Source organism: Xenopus laevis, chromosome 2L, assembly GCF_017654675.1.
Source record: "Xenopus laevis strain J_2021 chromosome 2L, Xenopus_laevis_v10.1, whole genome shotgun sequence".
NCBI classification, from domain to species: domain Eukaryota; kingdom Metazoa; phylum Chordata; class Amphibia; order Anura; family Pipidae; genus Xenopus; species Xenopus laevis.
In genome coordinates, this window is record NC_054373.1 from 251,869 (window position 1) to 271,770 (window position 19,902).

At 40.9% G+C, this 19,902-nt stretch overlaps 1 protein-coding gene across 1 annotated transcript; it reads left to right on the forward strand.

Annotated features, from left to right (window-relative positions):
• Nucleotides 1-324: 324 nt before the first annotated feature.
• On the forward strand, nt 325-18,160 carry slc37a1.L (solute carrier family 37 (glucose-6-phosphate transporter), member 1 L homeolog). The gene is given in 20 exon segments (NM_001086995.1): nt 325-374; nt 2,881-2,970; nt 3,855-3,936; nt 4,703-4,832; nt 5,165-5,243; nt 5,389-5,524; nt 6,044-6,120; nt 6,246-6,412; nt 7,239-7,270; nt 7,553-7,624; nt 9,342-9,470; nt 9,952-10,042; nt 10,235-10,297; nt 11,121-11,206; nt 12,199-12,247; nt 12,502-12,575; nt 13,135-13,213; nt 14,258-14,355; nt 14,590-14,654; nt 17,354-18,160. Coding segments are annotated over 19 exon segments (1,581 nt in total). The 5' UTR covers nt 325-374; nt 2,881-2,914; the 3' UTR covers nt 17,370-18,160.
• The last annotated feature ends 1,742 nt before the right edge of the window (nt 18,161-19,902 follow it).

Genomic DNA, 19,902 nt, shown 5'->3' on the forward strand with positions numbered 1-19,902 from the left:
CCAAACCAGTCCGACCAGTAGCCACTGAGACTGAGGGAATGGAACTGAGTGGAAGGACATAGGGACAGACAGACGGGGCACAGGGACACCAGTTTGTGGGTTACAGGGAAGAGCTGGGGGCTGACTTACACAGAGCCTGCGTGCAGGGAAAGTGCTGGGTGCTGTTAGTAGGGAGAAAGTTGGGTGCTGCAATAAAAGGACACTGCTGGGTGCTGTGGGTAGAGACAGGATTGGGTGCTGCCGGGGGAGGAGGAGGAGGAGGAGGAGGGTGCAGGTGATTAGGAGTTGAATGAGGAAGTAAAATAAAGTGACAGTTAATAAAGGAACCTACAGACAGAGCCACACGCAGACTCCCAGGAGCAGCTCAGATACAGGTGATTGGGGGGCATAAGGGGCTCACACATCCCAGTGCTTTTTGCTGTCGGTGGGGGGGGGTATATTAAGGGAGGACTGAGGTTGGGGACTGGGGATTTTAGGCTTGGAGGGCGCAATAAGCCATTTTTTTTAAAAAAGATTTCTCTCCCTTTCATATCCCTGAACTATAACGGCAATATCAGGGGCCCCACTAATGCTCACACTGTGCTGGTCATGAAGGGCCCCAAATATTCTGTTATATGGGCCCTTATATATTTATATATAGTGATCATATCCCCCTTATATATTTATATATAGTGATCATATCCCCCTTATATATTTATATATAGTGATCATATACCCCTTATATATTTATATATAGTGATCATATCCCCCTTATATATTTATATATAGTGATCATATCCCCCTTATATATTTATATATAGTGATCATATCCCCCTTATATATTTATATATAGTGATCATATCCCCTTATATATTTATATATAGAGATCATATCCCCTTATATATTTATGTATAGTGATCATATACCCTTATATATTTATATATAGTGATCATATCCCCCTTATATATTTATATATAGTGATCATATCCCCCTTATATATTTATATACAGTGATCATATCCCCTTATATATTTATATATAGTGATCATATCCCCTTATATATTTATATACAATGACCATATCCCCCTTATATATTTATATATAGTGATCATATCCCCTTATATATTTATATATAATGATCATATCCCCTTATATATTTATATATAATGATCATATCCCCTTATATATTTATATATAGTGATCATATCCCCTTATATATTTATATATAGTGATCATATCCCCTATATATATTTATATATAGTGATCATATCCCCTTATATATTTATATATAGTGATCATATCCCCTTATATATTTATATATAGTGATCATATCCCCTTATATATTTATATATAGTGATCATATCCCCTTTATATATTTATATATAGTGATCATATCCCCTTATATATTTATATATAGTGATCATATCCCCTTTATATATTTATATATAGTGATCATATCCCCTTATATATTTATATATAGTGATCATATCTCCTTATATATTTATATATAGTGATCATATCCCCCTTATATATTTATATATAGTGATCATATCTCCTTATATATTTATATATAGTGATCATATCCCCCTTATATATTTATATATAGTGATCATATCCCCCTTATATATTTATATATAGTGATCATATCCCCTTATATATTTATATATAGTGATCATATCTCCTTATAATACACAAAAGCCATGAATATCCTGTAAATTATATCCTTATAAACGGTGAGTAGTGATGTCATCAGTTATAAACGGTGAGTAGTGATGTAATTTCTGTCACATGACTCACTAAAATTTGTGTATTATAATTAATAAAGTACCCCCAGTTGTAAAATAGGATATTATAAGTTACCTCGGAGTTCCATGACCTGTATAAAAACACTCGGCCTTCGGCCTCGTGTTTTTATATGGTCATGAAACTCCTCGGTAACTTATAATATCCTTATATTTTACAAGAGGGGGTACTTTATTCACTATATATATTTATATATAGTGATCATATCCCCAGAATATTTGCCCCAGGATTAGGGGAGCTGAACTGGATTCATTGGTATGTGGAGCAATTTCCCAGGAATATTACAAGAGGTCTGACATTATACACACAATAATGTCTGATTCACCAATGGAATGAGAGTAATAAGGAAATGCGGGGCAATTAAAGGCATGTGATATAAATTGGCAGAAGTAAGTGCTGGACTCATTCCGGGTTGTTAGTACATACAGTGGAAGTGTTTGGGTGTGAGGCTGGTGGCGTCACTAGAATGTGAGATATTCAGAGAATGAAACGTGCACAGGGAGTGACTGCCACTAGACCCAGTTTGGCTACTGTTTAGTAATGGACTGTCAGTCTGTGGGATTTGGCAAATGCTGTAAGATGACATAGACCAGGGATCCCCAACCTTTTTTACCCGTGAGCCACATTCAAAAATAAAAAGAGTTGGGAACAACACTGGCATGCAAAAATTTCTGGGGCATGCCAAATAAGGGTTGTGATTGGCTATTGGTAGCCCCTATGTGGACTGGCAGTTACAGGAGAATCTGTTTGGCAACACAACTGGTTTTTATACAACTAAAACTTGCCTCCAAGCCTGGAATTCAAAAATAATCACCTGCTTTGAGGCCACTGGGAGCAACATCCAAGGGGTCGGGGAGCAACATGTTACTCACGAGCTACTGGTTGGGGATCACTGGTATAGACAGACACTATTTATCTGTGTATTTGACCAACAATCTCAACCAAAACCTGCAACTGTTCTTCACTTTTTCCTTGCTGAGACTCAGTTACCCCCCCAGAGGCTGAGTGTAAGCTCTTTGACACAGCCACCTGTTTCCTGTTGTGATATGTTGTGAGTGACATCATAATTGTGTAATAATTAAATCCATTAAATCCCTAGGTCTCTAAGAACAGTGTGTGATTGAGATCAGTTCATGGCTGCGTTGCCCCCGGGGATCCGTCTCTTCGTGTCCCTGTCCCGGGATCAGTGGTGAGTATGGGGGATCAGTGGTGAGTATGGGGGGATCAGTGGTGAGTATGAGGGATCAGTGGTGAGTATGAGGGATCAGTGGTGAGTATGAGGGATCAGTGGTGAATATGAGGGATAAGTGGTGAGTATGAGGGATCAGTGGTGAGTATGGGGGGATCAGTGGTGAGTATGAGGGATCAGTGGTGAGTATGAGGGATCAGTGGTGAGTATGAGGGATCAGTGGTGAGTATGAGGGATAAGTGGTGAGTATGAGGGATAAGTGGTGAGTATGAGGGATCAGTGGTGAGTATGAGGGATAAGTGGTGAGTATGAGGGATCAGTGGTGAGTATGAGGGATAAGTGGTGAGTATGAGGGATAAGTGGTGAGTATGGGGGGATAAGTGGTGAGTATGAGGGATCAGTGGTGAGTATGAGGGATAAGTGGTGAGTATGAGGGATAAGTGGTGAGTATGAGGGATAAGTGGTGAGTATGAGGGATCAGTGGTGAGTATGAGGGATAATTGGTGAGTATGAGGGATAAGTGGTGAGTATGAGGGATAAGTGGTGAGTATGAGGGATCAGTGGTGAGTATGAGGGATCAGTGGTGAGTATGGGGGATCAGTGGTGAGTATGAGGGATCAGTGGTGAGTATGAGGGATCAGGGGTGAGTATGAGGGATAAGTGGTGAGTATGAGGGATAAGTGGTGAGTATGAGGGATAAGTGGTGAGTATGAGGGATAAGTGGTGAGTATGGGGGGATAAGTGGTGAGTATGAGGGATCAGTGGTGAGTATGAGGGATAAGTGGTGAGTATGGGGGATAAGTGGTGAGTATGCATTTAATGTCACATAGGTTTGTACAGTCTATAGAATCTCCATGTGACATTTCATATTTGTTCTCTTACAGGTTTCGGGCTCTGGTTCTGGTTCTGACCTTTCTGTTTTACTGCAGCTTTCATCTGTCCCGAAAACCAATCACAATAGTGAAGGTAAGTAGAGAAAACAAGGGATGGGGTGCACAGGAGTAGAGAAAGGAAAGAATGGGGTGCAGGGGGAGTAGGAAGAGGAAAATGGGGTGCAGGCAGAAGGGAAGAAGATTGGGAAGAGATGGAGGGAGAAGTGGGATAGGGGTAAGGGCAGAGAATATGGTGTAAGTGGAAGAAAATTGCCCAAGGTCCAGTGATGTAAAGTATATTTAAGGGGGTATATAGTATATTTATGGGGATATAGAGTATATTTATGGGGGATATAGTGTATATTTATGGGGGGATATAAAGTATCTTTATGGGGGATACAGAGTTTATTTATGGGGGGATATGAAGTGTTTTTAGGGGGGGATATAAAGTATCTTTATGGGGGATATAGAGTATATTTAAGGGGGATATAGAGTATATTTATGGGTGGTATAGAGTATATTTATGGGGGATATAGAGTCTAGTTATGGGGGATATAGAGTCTAGTTATGGGGGATATAGAGTCTAGTTATGGGGGATATAGAGTATAGTTATACTGATATAGAGTATATTTATGGGGATATAGAGTATATTTTTGGGGGATATAGAGTATATTTATGGGGATATAGAATATATTTATGGGGATATAGAGTATATTTATGGGGATATAGTGTATAGTTATAGGGGATATACAGTATATTTATGGGGAGAGCCAATATACCAAGGTGGAACAATAACACAGTAAAATAAGTGGAGGTACTTGGGCTGCAGAGCTTACAATCTATCATTTATCTGGTTACAGGGGGAGCTGCACAGACATTGCTCAGAGCCACACGAGGTTGAGCTCCACAGTTACAAGGAGTTTGTGATTCACAATCAGGGGCCCCTTTACTCAGAGCAGAATGCGTCTCGCTGCGGCTGGGCCCCATTTGGTAAGTTCTGACGATATATTCATAACACTCTATGTGCCCCCACACAGAAACACCCCAACTCTCAGCTGCCCCCAACCCCTCATCTGCTCCTTTAATGATCAACCCCCTCATATTCAGCCCCCAATCTGACCCCCAAACATCTCTTCCCCCTACAAACCCACAGATTCAATGACACAATTCGGGGACTTCCCTGCACTCCCCATTCATGCACCTCCCCATCAGCCATGTTGACCCCTAGTTACCCCTCCTATAATCACCTACTTGCCCCTCTCACTCCCCATGGACCCTGTCTTTATCTTATTTGCTTATGTTTTCCCTTATGTGCCCCCCAGATAAAAAGAATTATAAGCAGCTCCTGGGGGCTCTGGACTATTCCTTCCTCTGCGCCTATGCCATTGGCATGTTCCTCAGGTAAGTACAGGGGGCGCCATTCTCATTATGTAACTGTGTCTGTCAGATGCCCCATCTCCTTTGTACCCCCATGATCCAGCCCCATTAGTTGCAGGGTTGCACTCACCTCTGGCTGAACCTCCTTTCTGTCTCTATGTACCCCCAGTGGGATGATCGGGGAGCGCTTGCCTCTCAGGTATTTCCTCTCCTGCGGGATGTTGGCCAGTGGCTTATTTACTGCCCTATTTGGCTTTGGATATTTCTACAATATTCACAACCTGTCCTACTACATCATCATACAGGTAAGTGCCCGTAATTCCTAGTAATACTCACGCCCCTTCTCCAAGTGCCACAATAAGTCATGGCCTGCTCCTGGTCCTCCTCCTTCTCCCCATCTCATTATACCACCTGAGCGTTCCCCCATCTCATTATACCACCTGAGAGTTCCCCCATCTCATTATACCACCCGAGAGTTCCACCATCTCATTATACCACCCGAGAGTTCCCCCATCTCATTATACCACCTGAGAGTTCCCCCATCTCATTATACCACCCGAGAGTTCCCCCATCTCATTATACCACCTGAGAGTTCCCCCATCTCATTATACCACCCGAGAGTTCCACCATCTCATTATACCACCCGAGAGTTCCCCCATCTCATTATACCACCTGAGAGTTCCCCCATCTCATTATACCACCTGAGAGTTCCCCCATCTCATTATACCACCCGAGAGTTCCCCCATCTCATAATACCACCCAAGAGATCCCCCATCTCATTATACCACCTGCTTCATGCCCTTCTCTGTTTGTGTCCTCCCCAGGTACTGAATGGTTTGGTTCAGACCACCGGTTGGCCGAGCGTAGTCACCTGCATTGGAAACTGGTTTGGGAAAGGAAAGTAAGTTGTGTGCAGGAATAGGGTGATACTACTCAGATGCCCTGGGCAGAGAAGGCCTGAGGGTATTTATTAAAGAGGTGCTAGACAGAGGTTAACTATTTCTGGGCTTTTGTCTGTGTCCCCAGGAGAGGCCTCATCATGGGAGTGTGGAACTCACACACATCAGTGGGCAACATCCTGGGCTCTCTTATTGCTGGATACTGGGTGTCAAACTGCTGGGGGATGTCCTTCTTGGTGCCCGGAATGATCATCTCCTTCATGGGCATCATCTGCTTCCTCTTCCTTGTAGAGCGTGAGTACTTCTTGTCTGTCCATCTGTCTGTTGTCCATGTTCTTTCCTTCCTGTCTCATGCCTCTGCTTTATTTAATTTTGAAATCTGACATGGGGCTAGACATATTAGGGTCAGTTTCCCAGCTGCCCCCAATCATGTGACTTGTGCTCTGAGAAACTTGAGTCTCTCTTTACTGCTGTACTGCAAGTTGGACTGATATCGCCCCCCAGCAGCCTAACAACAGAATAATGGGAAGGTAACCTGATAGCAGCTCCCTAACACAAGATAACAGCTGCCTGGTAGATCTAAGAACAACACTCAATAGTAAAATCCAGGTCCCACTGAGACACATTCAGTTACATTGAGTAGGAGAAACAACAGGCTGCCAGAAAGCAGTTCCATCCTAAAGTGCTGGCTCTTTCTGAAATCACATGACCAGGCAAAATGACCTGAGATGCACCTACACACCAATATTACAACTAAATACACTTGCTGCTTCAGGAATGACATTTTATATTGTACAGTGAATTATTTGCAGTGTAAACAGTGTTATTTAGAAATAAAAACGACACCATAAAAATCATGACAGAATCCCTTTAAATAATAAAATAACATAGTAGGTGAAGTTAATTCACCAGTGTGATGTAACCAATAAGTACTGGGCGGTACCACTGGAATATGGATAAAATGTCAGGATAACTGCACCAGGGGGCAAAGTCACTGCTTGTTTCTCATAGTTAGTTTGTACATTGGGGGAACACATGTTTCCAGGAGCCAAACCAGGGACACATCACTGAGTAGTTAATTATTGGAATAATGTCAACAACCCCATTTTTTTCTTTCTAGATCCCCAGGATATCAAGTCTGAGGCCACACCAGTGAGTAAATCAGAAACTATTTCTTCATTCATTTCCCTACTCCATCCTTCATATGTCACTAATGTTCCACCAACACACAGATACACCCCAACATTCTATTTCCTAGTGATCTTCCATTTCCAAAAGTAACCCCATTTTCTTAATTCCACTTCCATGCTGTTTAGCTTGTTGTGTACCCCTTGTCTGTATATTTGTGTTTATAACTATGGTTGGGAGCTGACATGTTGGGAAATGGCTCTTCCAAGAAAAATCCTTTCCTTACAATATTTTTGCTTCTTTCAGGCCCCTCAAGGTTGCCATGTATATAAAGTCCAAAACAAGTTACTACAGATGGCAGAGGCTCCGGAGCAACAGGTACCGGAGGGGGGGGGATGTTCATTTTGAATGATCCATGTCAACCCATAAGAATCAATCAGATCTCATTATCATTACTGGAGTTCTGATTGGTTGCTTTGGATTCCTGCTCTAGTCTAAATTTACAGTTATATTAGTAATACTAATCTGATTGTCCAGTGGGCCTGAATGATCTCCTACTTGTAAAAAATAATGATTGGCCCAATGGGCATATTTGTTGGATGGCAGAGTTGCTTAAAGGAAAACTATATCCCCCAAATAATGTAGCTCTCTATATAAAATGATATTGCATAAAAGAGCTCATATGAAAAATCTTGCTTCATGTAAATAATCCATTTTCATAATAATATACTTTTTTAGTATTATGTTCCATTTGGTAATCATAACTAGAAAATTGTCATTTAAAAAACAAGGACAGACCCCTAGGATTGTATTATTTTTATTTAATTGCACACAAACATACCAAACAAACCATACTTGTTAGGTCACATGAGCCAATTAACAGACAGAGTTCTGTCTTTTGCTTCAACACGTCTTCTTGTTACAGTTAGAGCTGCAGTATTTCTGGTCAGGTGATCTCTTCCTGTTACAGTTAGAGCTGCAGTATTTCTGGTCAGGTGATCTCTTCCTGTTACAGTTAGAGCTGCAGTATTTCTGGTCAGGTGATCTCTTCCTGTTACAGTTAGAACTGCAGTATTTCTGGTCAGGTGATCTCTTCCTGTTACAGTTAGAGCAGCAGTATTTCTGGTCAGGTGATCTCTTCCTGTTACAGTTAGAGCTGCAGTATTTCTGGTCAGGTGATCTCTTCCTGTTACAGTTAGAACTGCAGTATTTCTGGTCAGGTGATCTCTTCCTGTTACAGTTAGAACTGCAGTATTTCTGGTCAGGTGATCTCTTCCTGTTACAGTTAGAGCTGCAGTATTTCTGGTCTGGTGATCTCTTCCTGTTACAGTTAGAACTGCAGTATTTCTGGTCAGCTGATCTCTTCCTGTTACAGTTAGAACTGCAGTATTTCTGGTCAGGTGATCTCTTCCTGTTACAGGTAGAGCTGCAGTATTTCTGGTCAGGTGATCTCTTCCTGTTACAGTTAGAGCAGCAGTATTTCTGGTCAGGTGATCTCTTCCTGTTACAGATGGAGCTGCAGTATTTCTGGTCTGGTGATCTCTGAGGCAACACACAGACTATCACTAAATTATAGCTAAAGGCAATATTTTCTCAAGTATTTATACCAGTTTGGTAAGATTCTTTAATATGCCACTTACTATGATATAAACCATCTGTTAAATATTCATTTTGGGGTAAAGTTTTCCTTTGAGCAGTTCAGGCCAATGACCTAATTCCATATATACAATTCTTGACCATTGACCAAAAAGGTACTGGAAGATCATGGGACAAAATGAGATTGTATGTATGGACCATGATTACATTATAAGGGCATTAACATAATCCCTCCACAAATTTCAGTTTGTCTGTATTTCCAGCTTGGTCAATGCCCCATATACACAATTACAGTATTGCCTGGCTATTGATCTGTGTAGTGCCCCATGCTATTCAATCAGATCACAAACACCAAGGATAACGCTCTTTTTGCCAGGGTAACACATAATTTCTTGGTGTATATTTCCTGCAATTGGGAATTTGCTGTTTAGGCTTCTGTTGCCTCTTTCTCTATGTTCTCATTATCACCTGCCTCTTCTCTGGTTCCTCAAATGAACAGGAGTTTCAGGACATGCTTGGACCTTCTCCCATCTATCCCACCCATCATGTCATTGTCCTACAGAAAGAGATCAAAATTGCAGGAAATGGATCTGCTGCCATCAGTTTCCTGGGGGCTCTCAAAATCCCGGTAAACAAATAGGGGGCACAGTCACGGGTTAAAAACAAGAGAATGAGGTGCACTTGGAGGAGTACATGGGGATGGAGAGGAGAATAGGAGTAAGTAGAAGGGGGGACATTGCTAATGAAAGAGAAGGAGTTGCAGTGGGAATAGTAGATGGGGATGGAGAGGAAAATGGGAGTAAGTAGAAGGAGGATATTGGTAATGAAAGAGAAGGAGGTTCAGACGGAAGAGTAGATGGGGATGGAGAGGAAAATAGGAGTAAGTACAATGGGGGGACATTGGTTAATGAAAGAGAACAAGGTTTAGTGGGAAGAGTGGAATGGGAGTAAGTAGAAGGGGGACATTAGTAAAGAAAGAGAATTGTGATAAGAAGATTATGCTGGTCACAGTACATGAGATGAATACATTTGGATATGGTATAAAGATTATATATGAAAAGTGTGTATATATTTTCATGGAGTGCCCTTCTATGTGTCTGTCTCTGCAGGGGGTAGTGGAATTCTCCATGTGTTTGCTTTTTGCTAAACTGGTCAGTTACACGTTCCTCTTCTGGTTGCCCCTTTACATCAAAAATGTGGGTAAGTCCCTTCCTTATAGTCGTCTTTCCTCAGGTCTCTAAAGTACAATTTACTCAGAGTTGACCCATCATCACTTTATGTTTTCCCATTTAAAACTTTATTGCCTATAACTCCACCTACTGCGCCATAAAAGCTTCTTTATCCTGTCTCTCTTTTTGGCCTGATCTGATCCTCACTGATTGGTTCCTCCAGGTCACATGGATGTCCGGCGTGCTGGGGACCTTTCCACACTGTTTGATGTTGGGGGAATTATTGGTGAGTTCCTTGGGGACACATTTGCATTTTTGGAAACTTTGGATGGGATTCCAGATATTGAGTTAACACAGGGGCATTTGTGGATTTTTTTTTCAAAAAGGGAGGACTAGGGCCAGGGAGCTTTGGCACCAAGGGCAAGAGTATCAGTCTGTGCCAAGCCCACCCCACTACATCCTTAGCACTCCATTATCCATCCCATTATCCATCACATTATCCACCCCATTATCCATCCCATTATCCATCCCGTTATCCATCCCATTATCCATCCCATTATCCATCCCATTATCCATCACATTATCCACCCCATTATCCATCCCATTCTCCATCCCATTATCCATCCCATTATCCATCCCATTATCCATCCCATTATCCATCCCATTATCAGAGTTAGTTAGTGGCAGACATGGGCCAGTTGGCACAGGAACGGTGAGGAGAGACAAGGTCTAACTGTTTGACTGCTGCTGTCCTGAAGTCTAACCCCTAGGAGGGAGGAACATGTTTATATAACAAACTGGGTCACTAGTAACGCTCATGTAGATATGTCTCCCCCCCCCATTGATAAAATTGATACAATAGATGCTTTGTGGATAACCAGCCAGGCTTGGAGTGTACAGTGTGTGGCTTGAGGACTGGACATTGGTTCAGACCTATAAAACCCAATGGGGGAACATTGAGATTGGGCTTGGGAAAGGAAGAATGATGGCAACAAGATTAACTAGAACTAAAATAAAGGGGAACTTGATAGACTGGTGCAGTCAATCAAAATAGACTGGATGTGATTTGCTAATGGGATCCAGACCAATGAATTCTTTCCTCATTTTAGGTGGAATTGTGGCTGGGGTCATATCTGATAAAGCTCAGAAGCGTGCCACCACCTGTGGATTCATGTTACTCTGTTCGGCCCCCACAGTAAGTATCACTTCTGCCCCCTTATTCCACCTCCTGCGCAATAAAGGGGATGTAAAGGCAAAAAAACAAAATCCCATTTTTACTTTCTTTAATGAAAAAGAAACCTGACTGTATTCAGGGAAATTCCCTCTTTGTTCTACTTGCTCTGACTACTGCGGATAGGAAACGTCAGATGATCCCTAACTGCTGATCCCTAAGCCCCTCCACCTTACTTCCCAGAACTCGAGCACCTTTGTTTGTTTCCCTGTAGAGCAGCCGGCGACTGTATAGAGATTTGTATCCACAGACCCAGTGCAGTCTGTATATTCTGATTATTAATCAGTCTTGCTGTATCAGCTTCTGGCAGATATTATTTGACTTGTGCTGTTTTGATCATTTATGATGATCCCTAAGCAGCCCAGACCACACTGAGCATGTGCACAGTCTTGGTCTAGCAAAGATGTTTAACAAAGTCACAAGATGGTGACCCCCTGTGGCCAACTTTGAAAGTATAAATCGTTTGTTTGATTAGGCTTGTGGTGCAGTAAGTTCATGTTTATGTTTAGTATAAAAAATACAGCATTTCTAGCCTTATTCTATTTTAGACTTTAGTTCACTTTTAAGAATCATTTGTGACCCCTTATTCCAACTCCAGCACCATCATTCTGCCACTCACCTCCTGTGAAGCTTCTAGGGCTCAAAATATAGACTGCAGGCAACATGGTCAATTACAGGCCGACCCCTCTTGTAAACATGAATATACAGTACAGGATACACTGGGTCTGATGGGGGTAACAGTCTGAGATGGTGAGAGACTGATGGGGTGAAAGACTGATGAGTGAGAGGGTGAGGGACTGATGGGGTCAGAGGATGAGAGACCAATGGAGTGAAAGATTGATGGGGTGAGAGGATGAGAGACTGGTGGGGTTAAAGGGTGAGGGCCTGATGGGGTGAGGGGCTTAGAGGGTGAGAGACTGAATTTCCCACTCATGTGATCTCTTTGCCCCTTACAGTTGTATTTCTTCTCGTCGGTCAGTAACATGGGGGCAGGTTTCACTGTTGGTAAGTATTCCAGGAATTGCCCAAAATTTTGCCCCCTTCTCATTTGTTTTCAGATTCTCCATCTTTCCCAAAAGCCCAATGACACTGGCCCATGTGAGTCTCTGTATGGGGATCAGTTGATTATTTTGGGATGTTGGACATGGTGCTTTATAAAGAACTCTATAATAATGATCCCTACTGTCCCCCCCCCCCCCATTGTGATTGTGGCCCCAGTTGTACAATATCCCCAGTGACGGGCCCTGTCTCTCACACAGGAATGCTGCTGGTCTGTGGGGCCCTGGTGAATGGCCCTTACTCTCTCATTACAACGGCTGTGTCTGCTGATCTGGTGAGTTTAGGGGGGTCTTGTGCATCATGGGTTGTAACCCAAAGGAATCCTCTCCCTCATTATTGCCCCATTTACCCCAGTCATGTGACACAGTCAGTCTGACTCTGAGCTGCTATAGGCAACAACCTTTGTCTGATTGGTCAGATCACATGCAATTGCCCTAAAACAGTGTTCCCATATCAACAATTGGAGTAGGGACACAGTGCTGGGGGGGTAGAGTTTTATGGGTTTGGATTTGCATGTCCCAGGTGGGAACCTTCTCCTCACATCCCCCATATGTCACTCTTTTAAAATTCTACTAGCGGCCAATCATAGAGGGACCTTTGCATCATGTGATCTGGCTGTATCTCCCCCTCTCATCAGACCAAAAGCACTAGATATGTTTATATTTAGACTTGGGGCAGGTACAGTTGGGGTGATTCTGTATATCAGGACTATGGGTGTTTATCCCTTCACACTGTAATGGGCTATACGAGAGAAGAAACTGGGGTCTCCCCAGAACTAGTGACTGTGTCTCAGAAGAGCATTATGTGTGTCTTACTTACCCTTTTCTCCCTAGGGGACCCACAAATCTCTGAAAGGCAATGCTCATGCTCTGTCTACTGTCACTGCCATCATTGATGGGACTGGGTCTGTGGGTGAGTCTCCAGAATGTGCCCCTTGTGCCCAAGTCTCTGCATTACCTCCTTACTGCAACCCAATCCCACCCTCTTATTAGCCACCTCTCTATATTTCACTGCCCCATCCCAAACAACTCTCTCTATCCTACTGCCCATCTCCTACTTACTTACTGTCCCTTTCTATCCTGAATTAGTTAAAATCACTCTTCTAGCAGAATCTGGCATTGAAAGGAGTAAACAGATTTTATAGTATACATGTTGTGAATTTCTGAGATGCCTTCAGTCATGTGTCTTGTGCTCAGGCACTGAGAGACAATGGGAAGGTAACCAGATAAAAGCTCCCAGACACCTGCCTTGCTAAAAATGCTCTTATACCCCCCTAGTGGTGGACATGAGAATGGCACTCAATCACTGTGACGCCTCCAGTTAAATTGAGTTGGAGGAGCAATAACTTATCAGAAAGCAGTTCCATTGCGCAGGGCTCCTACAATCCAATATTACAGCTAAAAATAGGGATGCACCGAATCCAGGATTCGGCCTTTTTCAGTAGGATTTGGCCGATTCCTTCTGCCCATCCGAACCAAATCCGAATTTGCATATGCAAATTAGGGGCGGGAGGGAAATTGCATGACTTTTTGTCAGAAAACAAGGAAGTAAAAAATGTTTTCCCCTGGATTCAGTTTGGTATTCGGCCAAATCTTTTGTGAAGGATTCGGGGGTTCGGCCAAATCCAAAATAGTGGATTCGGTGCATCCCTAGCTAAAAATACAGTTATTTGTTCAAGAATAACATTTTAAATGGTAGAATTATTTGCAATGTACACCGAGTAATTTAGTGATAAAAACATCATAAAAATCATGACAGAATTCCTTCCTCCCTAGAACCTACACAAGAGGCTTCTCTCTTCCTCCCAGTGCTATATTAACTCTTTATATCAAATTATATCCATTCCCTAGATTCTTATTCTTACATGTACCTCTTATTTTAAACTGACCCCGTATTATTACCCCTGTCTATCCCTGTGCATTTACACCTCCCTGACAACCCTTTTCTCCCCTGTAGGTGCTGCTCTAGGGCCACTGCTCGCTGGACTCCTGTCCCCGTATGGATGGGACAATGTGTTCTTTATGCTCATGCTGAGTGATGCTCTTGCCCTCCTGGTGAGTACCATGCAACCCCCACCCAGTTTGGTTCTCTAGGAGATTGAGCAGGTTATGAGGGAAGGGCTTGATGGGTCCTACAGGGTTAACAGTATTACAGTCATTACAGTTACAATCCCACCCCCTGCCTTAATTACACACATTGTACTTAATATAAACTTAGGCCAATAATGAGTTGTGGTTAAAGTAAAACTAAGATCTCTCTGTCATTTTATTTCTGTTTTCTCTCCTCAGTTTCTGTTGCGGCTCATAAGGAAGGAACTCAGCTGCCGCCGGCCAAACGTACAAGAGATTACAGAGTGAGTACTGGGCAAGTCTCCCACCTGCTTCCATTGCTCCTCCCATATTCCCTATAACACACCCTTTTGAGTCTGCTTCCATTGGCCCTCCCATTAGTGCTGTGCGGGCACCCGACCCTAACCCATCCCCTTCCAACCCACACCCGGCCCTGTGTTCCCCCTCTATTTATAAAGCCGCACCCGCCCGCAGTGATATCAGGAAAGGGGCGGGCGCAAGTCTATAAATGTAGGTGCCGGAAGCCAGCAATGCTAGGTCATGGGTGGGGAGAGGAGGAGAAGAGTTTAACCCAGACCCTCTCGCAACCCAGTCCGAACCCACCCAACCCACGGGTCCAGCGGGTTTTGAGCCGGTCTGCACATCACTACCTCCCATATTCCCTATAACACACCTCTCTGTGTCTGCTTCCTGTGCCCCTCCCATATTCCCTATAACACACCCCTCTGTGTCTGCTTCCTGTGCCCCTCCCATATTCCCTATAACACACTCCTCTGTGTCTGCTTCCTTTGCCCCTCCCATCTTCCCTATAACACACCCCTCTGTGTCTGAGAAGCTGAGCCTTAATAAATCTCTCTGAATTGGACTAAATAAGAAAACAATGAATATTTTTATCCTTGCATTCAGTACAATATAATAAGATGATCTGTTTATTAGCTTATAACTCAAGTGAACAAATCTAAAGTGTTGAACGCTCCACTGCTCACATTGAATAACTTGTAGTTTCTAGTGGATAGTAGTTAACGAGTGGTGATAACAATATCTAATAATGACTATTTGTCCTGTAAAATATGAGAACTCCCGAGAAAGGACAGCAAGTATAAATTAGTGACAGTAGAAATTCTATTTAAGGAGGGATCTTCAACTATATTTTGAATCACTCTATAAAGAGGGAGTTGGTTAATAGCAATAGAATTCTTATGTTCAAGATCCCATGTAATTTTTGAAGAATTTTCTGAATTGCATATGTGTAATATGTTCACACGATGCTAAAAAAGATTTCAAATTTAGATCAGTATAAGTTTCTTTACCCAACAACCACTCAACAATAAACCTACTAAAATGGGCTAAATTAAAATTTCTAAAATTAGGAACATTAAGGCCTCCTGCAAGTTTAGGCTGACTTCATTTAAATAAACAAATGTTGGGTTTTTACTCTTGCCAAAGGAATTTAGATAAGATTTGATCCAATTTCTTAACTTCAGAGTGTTTTAATAAAAGAAGAATGTTTAACAATGGGTAAGATAGTTTTGGGAAGATTTGCATTTTGAAAAATGCTCCTCTATCTATAAGATTAAAAGGACTATTTATCCACTTATTACAAAGAGAATATATAAGTTTAATCAGGGGAGAGAAAGTCAAAGAATATAACCTTAATAAGTCTGACGGAATATTAATTCCCAAGTATTTGATAGAACCGGTACGTGTTTTGATTTTTAAATCCAAAAGTATTTGTTTGGGAATAGAACTATGCAAGTTTAAAATCTCAGTTTTACTGGAATTAATAACATATCCTGAAAAAGCACTATGGGGCAGATTTATCAAAGGTCGAACTGCATTTTCGAATTAAAAGACTTCAAATTTTGAATTGATTTTCGGGTACTTCGACCATCGAATAGGCCAAATTCGACTTCGATTCAAATTGAAAATACTTCACAAATTCGACCATTCGAAAATCGAAGTACTGTCTCTTTAAAAAACTTTGACTTCGACACTTCACCACCTTAAACCTGCCGAATTGCTATGTAAGCCTATGGGGACCTCCTAGAACCTATAGCCAGTATTTGGCTAAGATTTGAGAAGTCGAAAGATTTTTTTTGTAAAATCGTACGATTAAATTGTTCGAATGTCAGACTACCTTATTCGATGGTCGAAGTTTTTTTTCACTTTGAAATTCAGCCCCTCGATAAATCTGCTCCCATATGTTTGGAAAAAAAAGTAAATATTTTCCTAATTGATCTATGAGGTACAATAAAAAGTAGATTGTCTGCAAATACTGTTTGCCATTAATTTGGATACCTGAAAGAATTTAAAAATCTGAAAGATTTAAGAATCTAATTAAAGGATTGATAGATATATTAAATAGTAAGGGGTAAAGGGGACATCCCTGTCTCGTTCCTCTGAATAAAGTAAAGATATCAAATTGTTCAGCAATTATAATTCTAGCTTGGGGGGAAGAATACATTTGTTGAAGTAAAGAAATAAAAGTGCTGTTCAAACCAAATGATTTACAACAATCAAAAAGATAATACCAATTTATGTTATCAGATGCTTTCTCAGCATCCAAGCTTAATAGTGAACATGGAATTTTATACATATTAGAAGAACAGATGACATTTGAGATGGCACATTCCTAATACCCTACCTCCACTTAATGAAACCATTTTGAAAAGGAGAGATAATATTGGGCAGTATCTCGGCTAATCTGTTGGCTAGAATCTTAGTCATTATTTGAAAGTCTTGGTTGATCAAAGAAATTGGACGATACGAAGAGGGTAATAATGTTTCTTTGCCATCTTTGGGAAAAACTTTATGTTAGATACTAAACTAGATTATAAAACTGTGTTATGTAAATATATTTCATTAGCAAGGTTAGCAAGAAAGGGGGAAGCTTTAAAACAAATAGCTTTATAAAAGTAAGATTTCATTCACTTCTCAATATCAGCAGTTCATTCCTCTACTTATTTCTCTTTTTCCTTTACAGATATAAAGAGCACTGAGCAGTCTCCTCTCTATTTTGTGTGCTAGTGAGTGTGTGCTAATGAGTGTGAGTGTGCACATTTATACATGAGAGGCGTGGGCACTGGGCATAGTGATCTTAACTGTGTTATACAGTGTAGTGACATCAACACGTTTGTGGGCCTTGGAGAAGACGTGGGAAGATTTGGGGACATTCACTGTACACAGAAAAAATGTCTTTTATATCATTTATCCCTAAGGTTTTTGTAAACGAGGTACAGTACACAGTTTGTGTATGTGTGTGTGTGTGTGTGTGTATGTATATATATATATATATATATATATATAGTGAGTATGGAGGCAGCTATGGCTGTGTGTGAGTATATAGATATATAGCAGGAGATTTCCGAGTATGAAGTTCTAAAGTTTTTAGTGAAGGGGAAATATTATTTATACAGATTATTTATTTTTTTATCTCTCAGGGATTTTCGGGAATAATCAATGTAAAATTCTTTGATCATTCGTGAGCCTTCAGCCTCTGTTTATTTCTGCTTGGTTACATTTACTGTGTGTGTGTCAGTTTGTGTGTGTGTTACACTTGCAGTTACATGACATGTCAGGTTGAGTGCGAGTGTGTTGTGTACAATTTGAGCACAATTCCCATTCACTGTTAAATGGCGCTATTCTTGTATTGTGGATAGAAATTCCTGACTGCAGGAAAGTTGGGATGTGCACTTTAATAATTAATCCATTCCATGCAAAGACTGGTTCTTATTTATCCACAGTCTCACCGTCAGTCACTGTCACTTAAATAAAGAAATATCTCCAACTCTTCTCCTCTGTCTCTCTGTGCCAAATACATGGGACAAAACCATACCTCACACTCACTGAATACAACTGGGAATTAACTGGAACACACACTTACTGAATACAACTGGGAATTAACTAGAACTCACTCACACTTATTGAATACAACTAAGAATTAACTGGAACTCAGATTTACTGAATACAACTGGGAATTAACTAGAACTCACTCACACTTATTGAATACAACTGAGAATTAACTGGAACTCAGATTTACTGAATACAACTGGAAATTAACTGGAACTCACACTTACTGAATACAACTGGGAATTAACTAGAACTCACTCACACTTATTGAATACAACTGAGAATTAACTGGAACTCAGATTTACTGAATACAACTGGAAATTAACTGGAACTCACACTTACTGAATACAACTGGGAATTAACTGGAACTCACAATTACTGAATACAACTGGAAATTAACTGGAACTCAGACTTACTGAATACAACTGGGAATTAACTAGAACTCACTCACACTTACTGAATACAACTGGGAATTAACTGGAACTCAGATTTACTGAATACAACTAGGAATTAACTAGAACTCACACTTATTGAATACAACTAGGAATTAACTGGAACTCACACTTACTGAATACAACTGGGAATTAACTGGAACTCACAATTACTGAATGCAACTGGGAATTTACTAGAACTCACAATTACTGAATGCAACTGGGAATTTACTAGAACTCACTCACACTTACTGAATACAACTGGGAATTTACTAGAACTCACTCACACTTACTGAATACAACTGGGAATTAACTGGAACTCACACTTACTAAATACAACTGTGAATTAACTGGAACTCAGATTTACTGAATACAACTGGGAATTAACTAGAACTCACTCACACTTACTGAATACAACTGGGAATTAACTGGAACTCACACTTACTGAATACAATTGGGAATTAACTGGAACTCAGATTTACTAAATACAACTGGGTCACAATGTGTCACAAATGTGATCATGGGAACTGAATGAAGAATTCTATAGAGATACATTATTATTGTGAAACAGCAGTAATCATACAAATAATATTGTTTTATGTGGGACATACAGAAGCCTATTGTGTATTGTATTTCCTGCCTCTTGGGGCAACTACTTATAGACTGGGGGACCCCCCCATGTACTTGTATTTATAGGGCTGTGTCCAATCAGAACGTACATTCAGTATAAAGCTAACGATTGTATTGTAACGTCCCCATTACACTAACACTTCAGAACATCTCAATGGCACAGAAACCCACATAATATACAGAGGAACCACAATACAGTTCAGTGAAGGCCGAGTGAAACAAACTAGAGTGGGAAAAGGGATGGAAAATTAGGAAGGAAGGAGTTAAAATCTAATAAAGATATTAAATATTTTTTATCATCTATCATAACATTGTCTATAAATGCTGTTTATAATTTGCCTTCCAAGAACTTGCCCCTCACTATTACATTCCCCATGTGACCCCCATGTTCCTCTATGTGGAGCTGCCATATTACTACAGCCGGAGTCCCTTGGCATTAGAAACTGTATCCATGGAAACATGAACTATAGGGAACTTTTAATGTACATTTATGTTTTGAAGAGCAGTTTGTTTAGTGTCAGTTTCACTTTAACGGGTAAGAAGGAAATAAATAAAAAGTTTTAACACTGTGGAAGGTTCCAGGGAAAAACATATTGAAATGTTCCACTGAGTTTCCAATGGC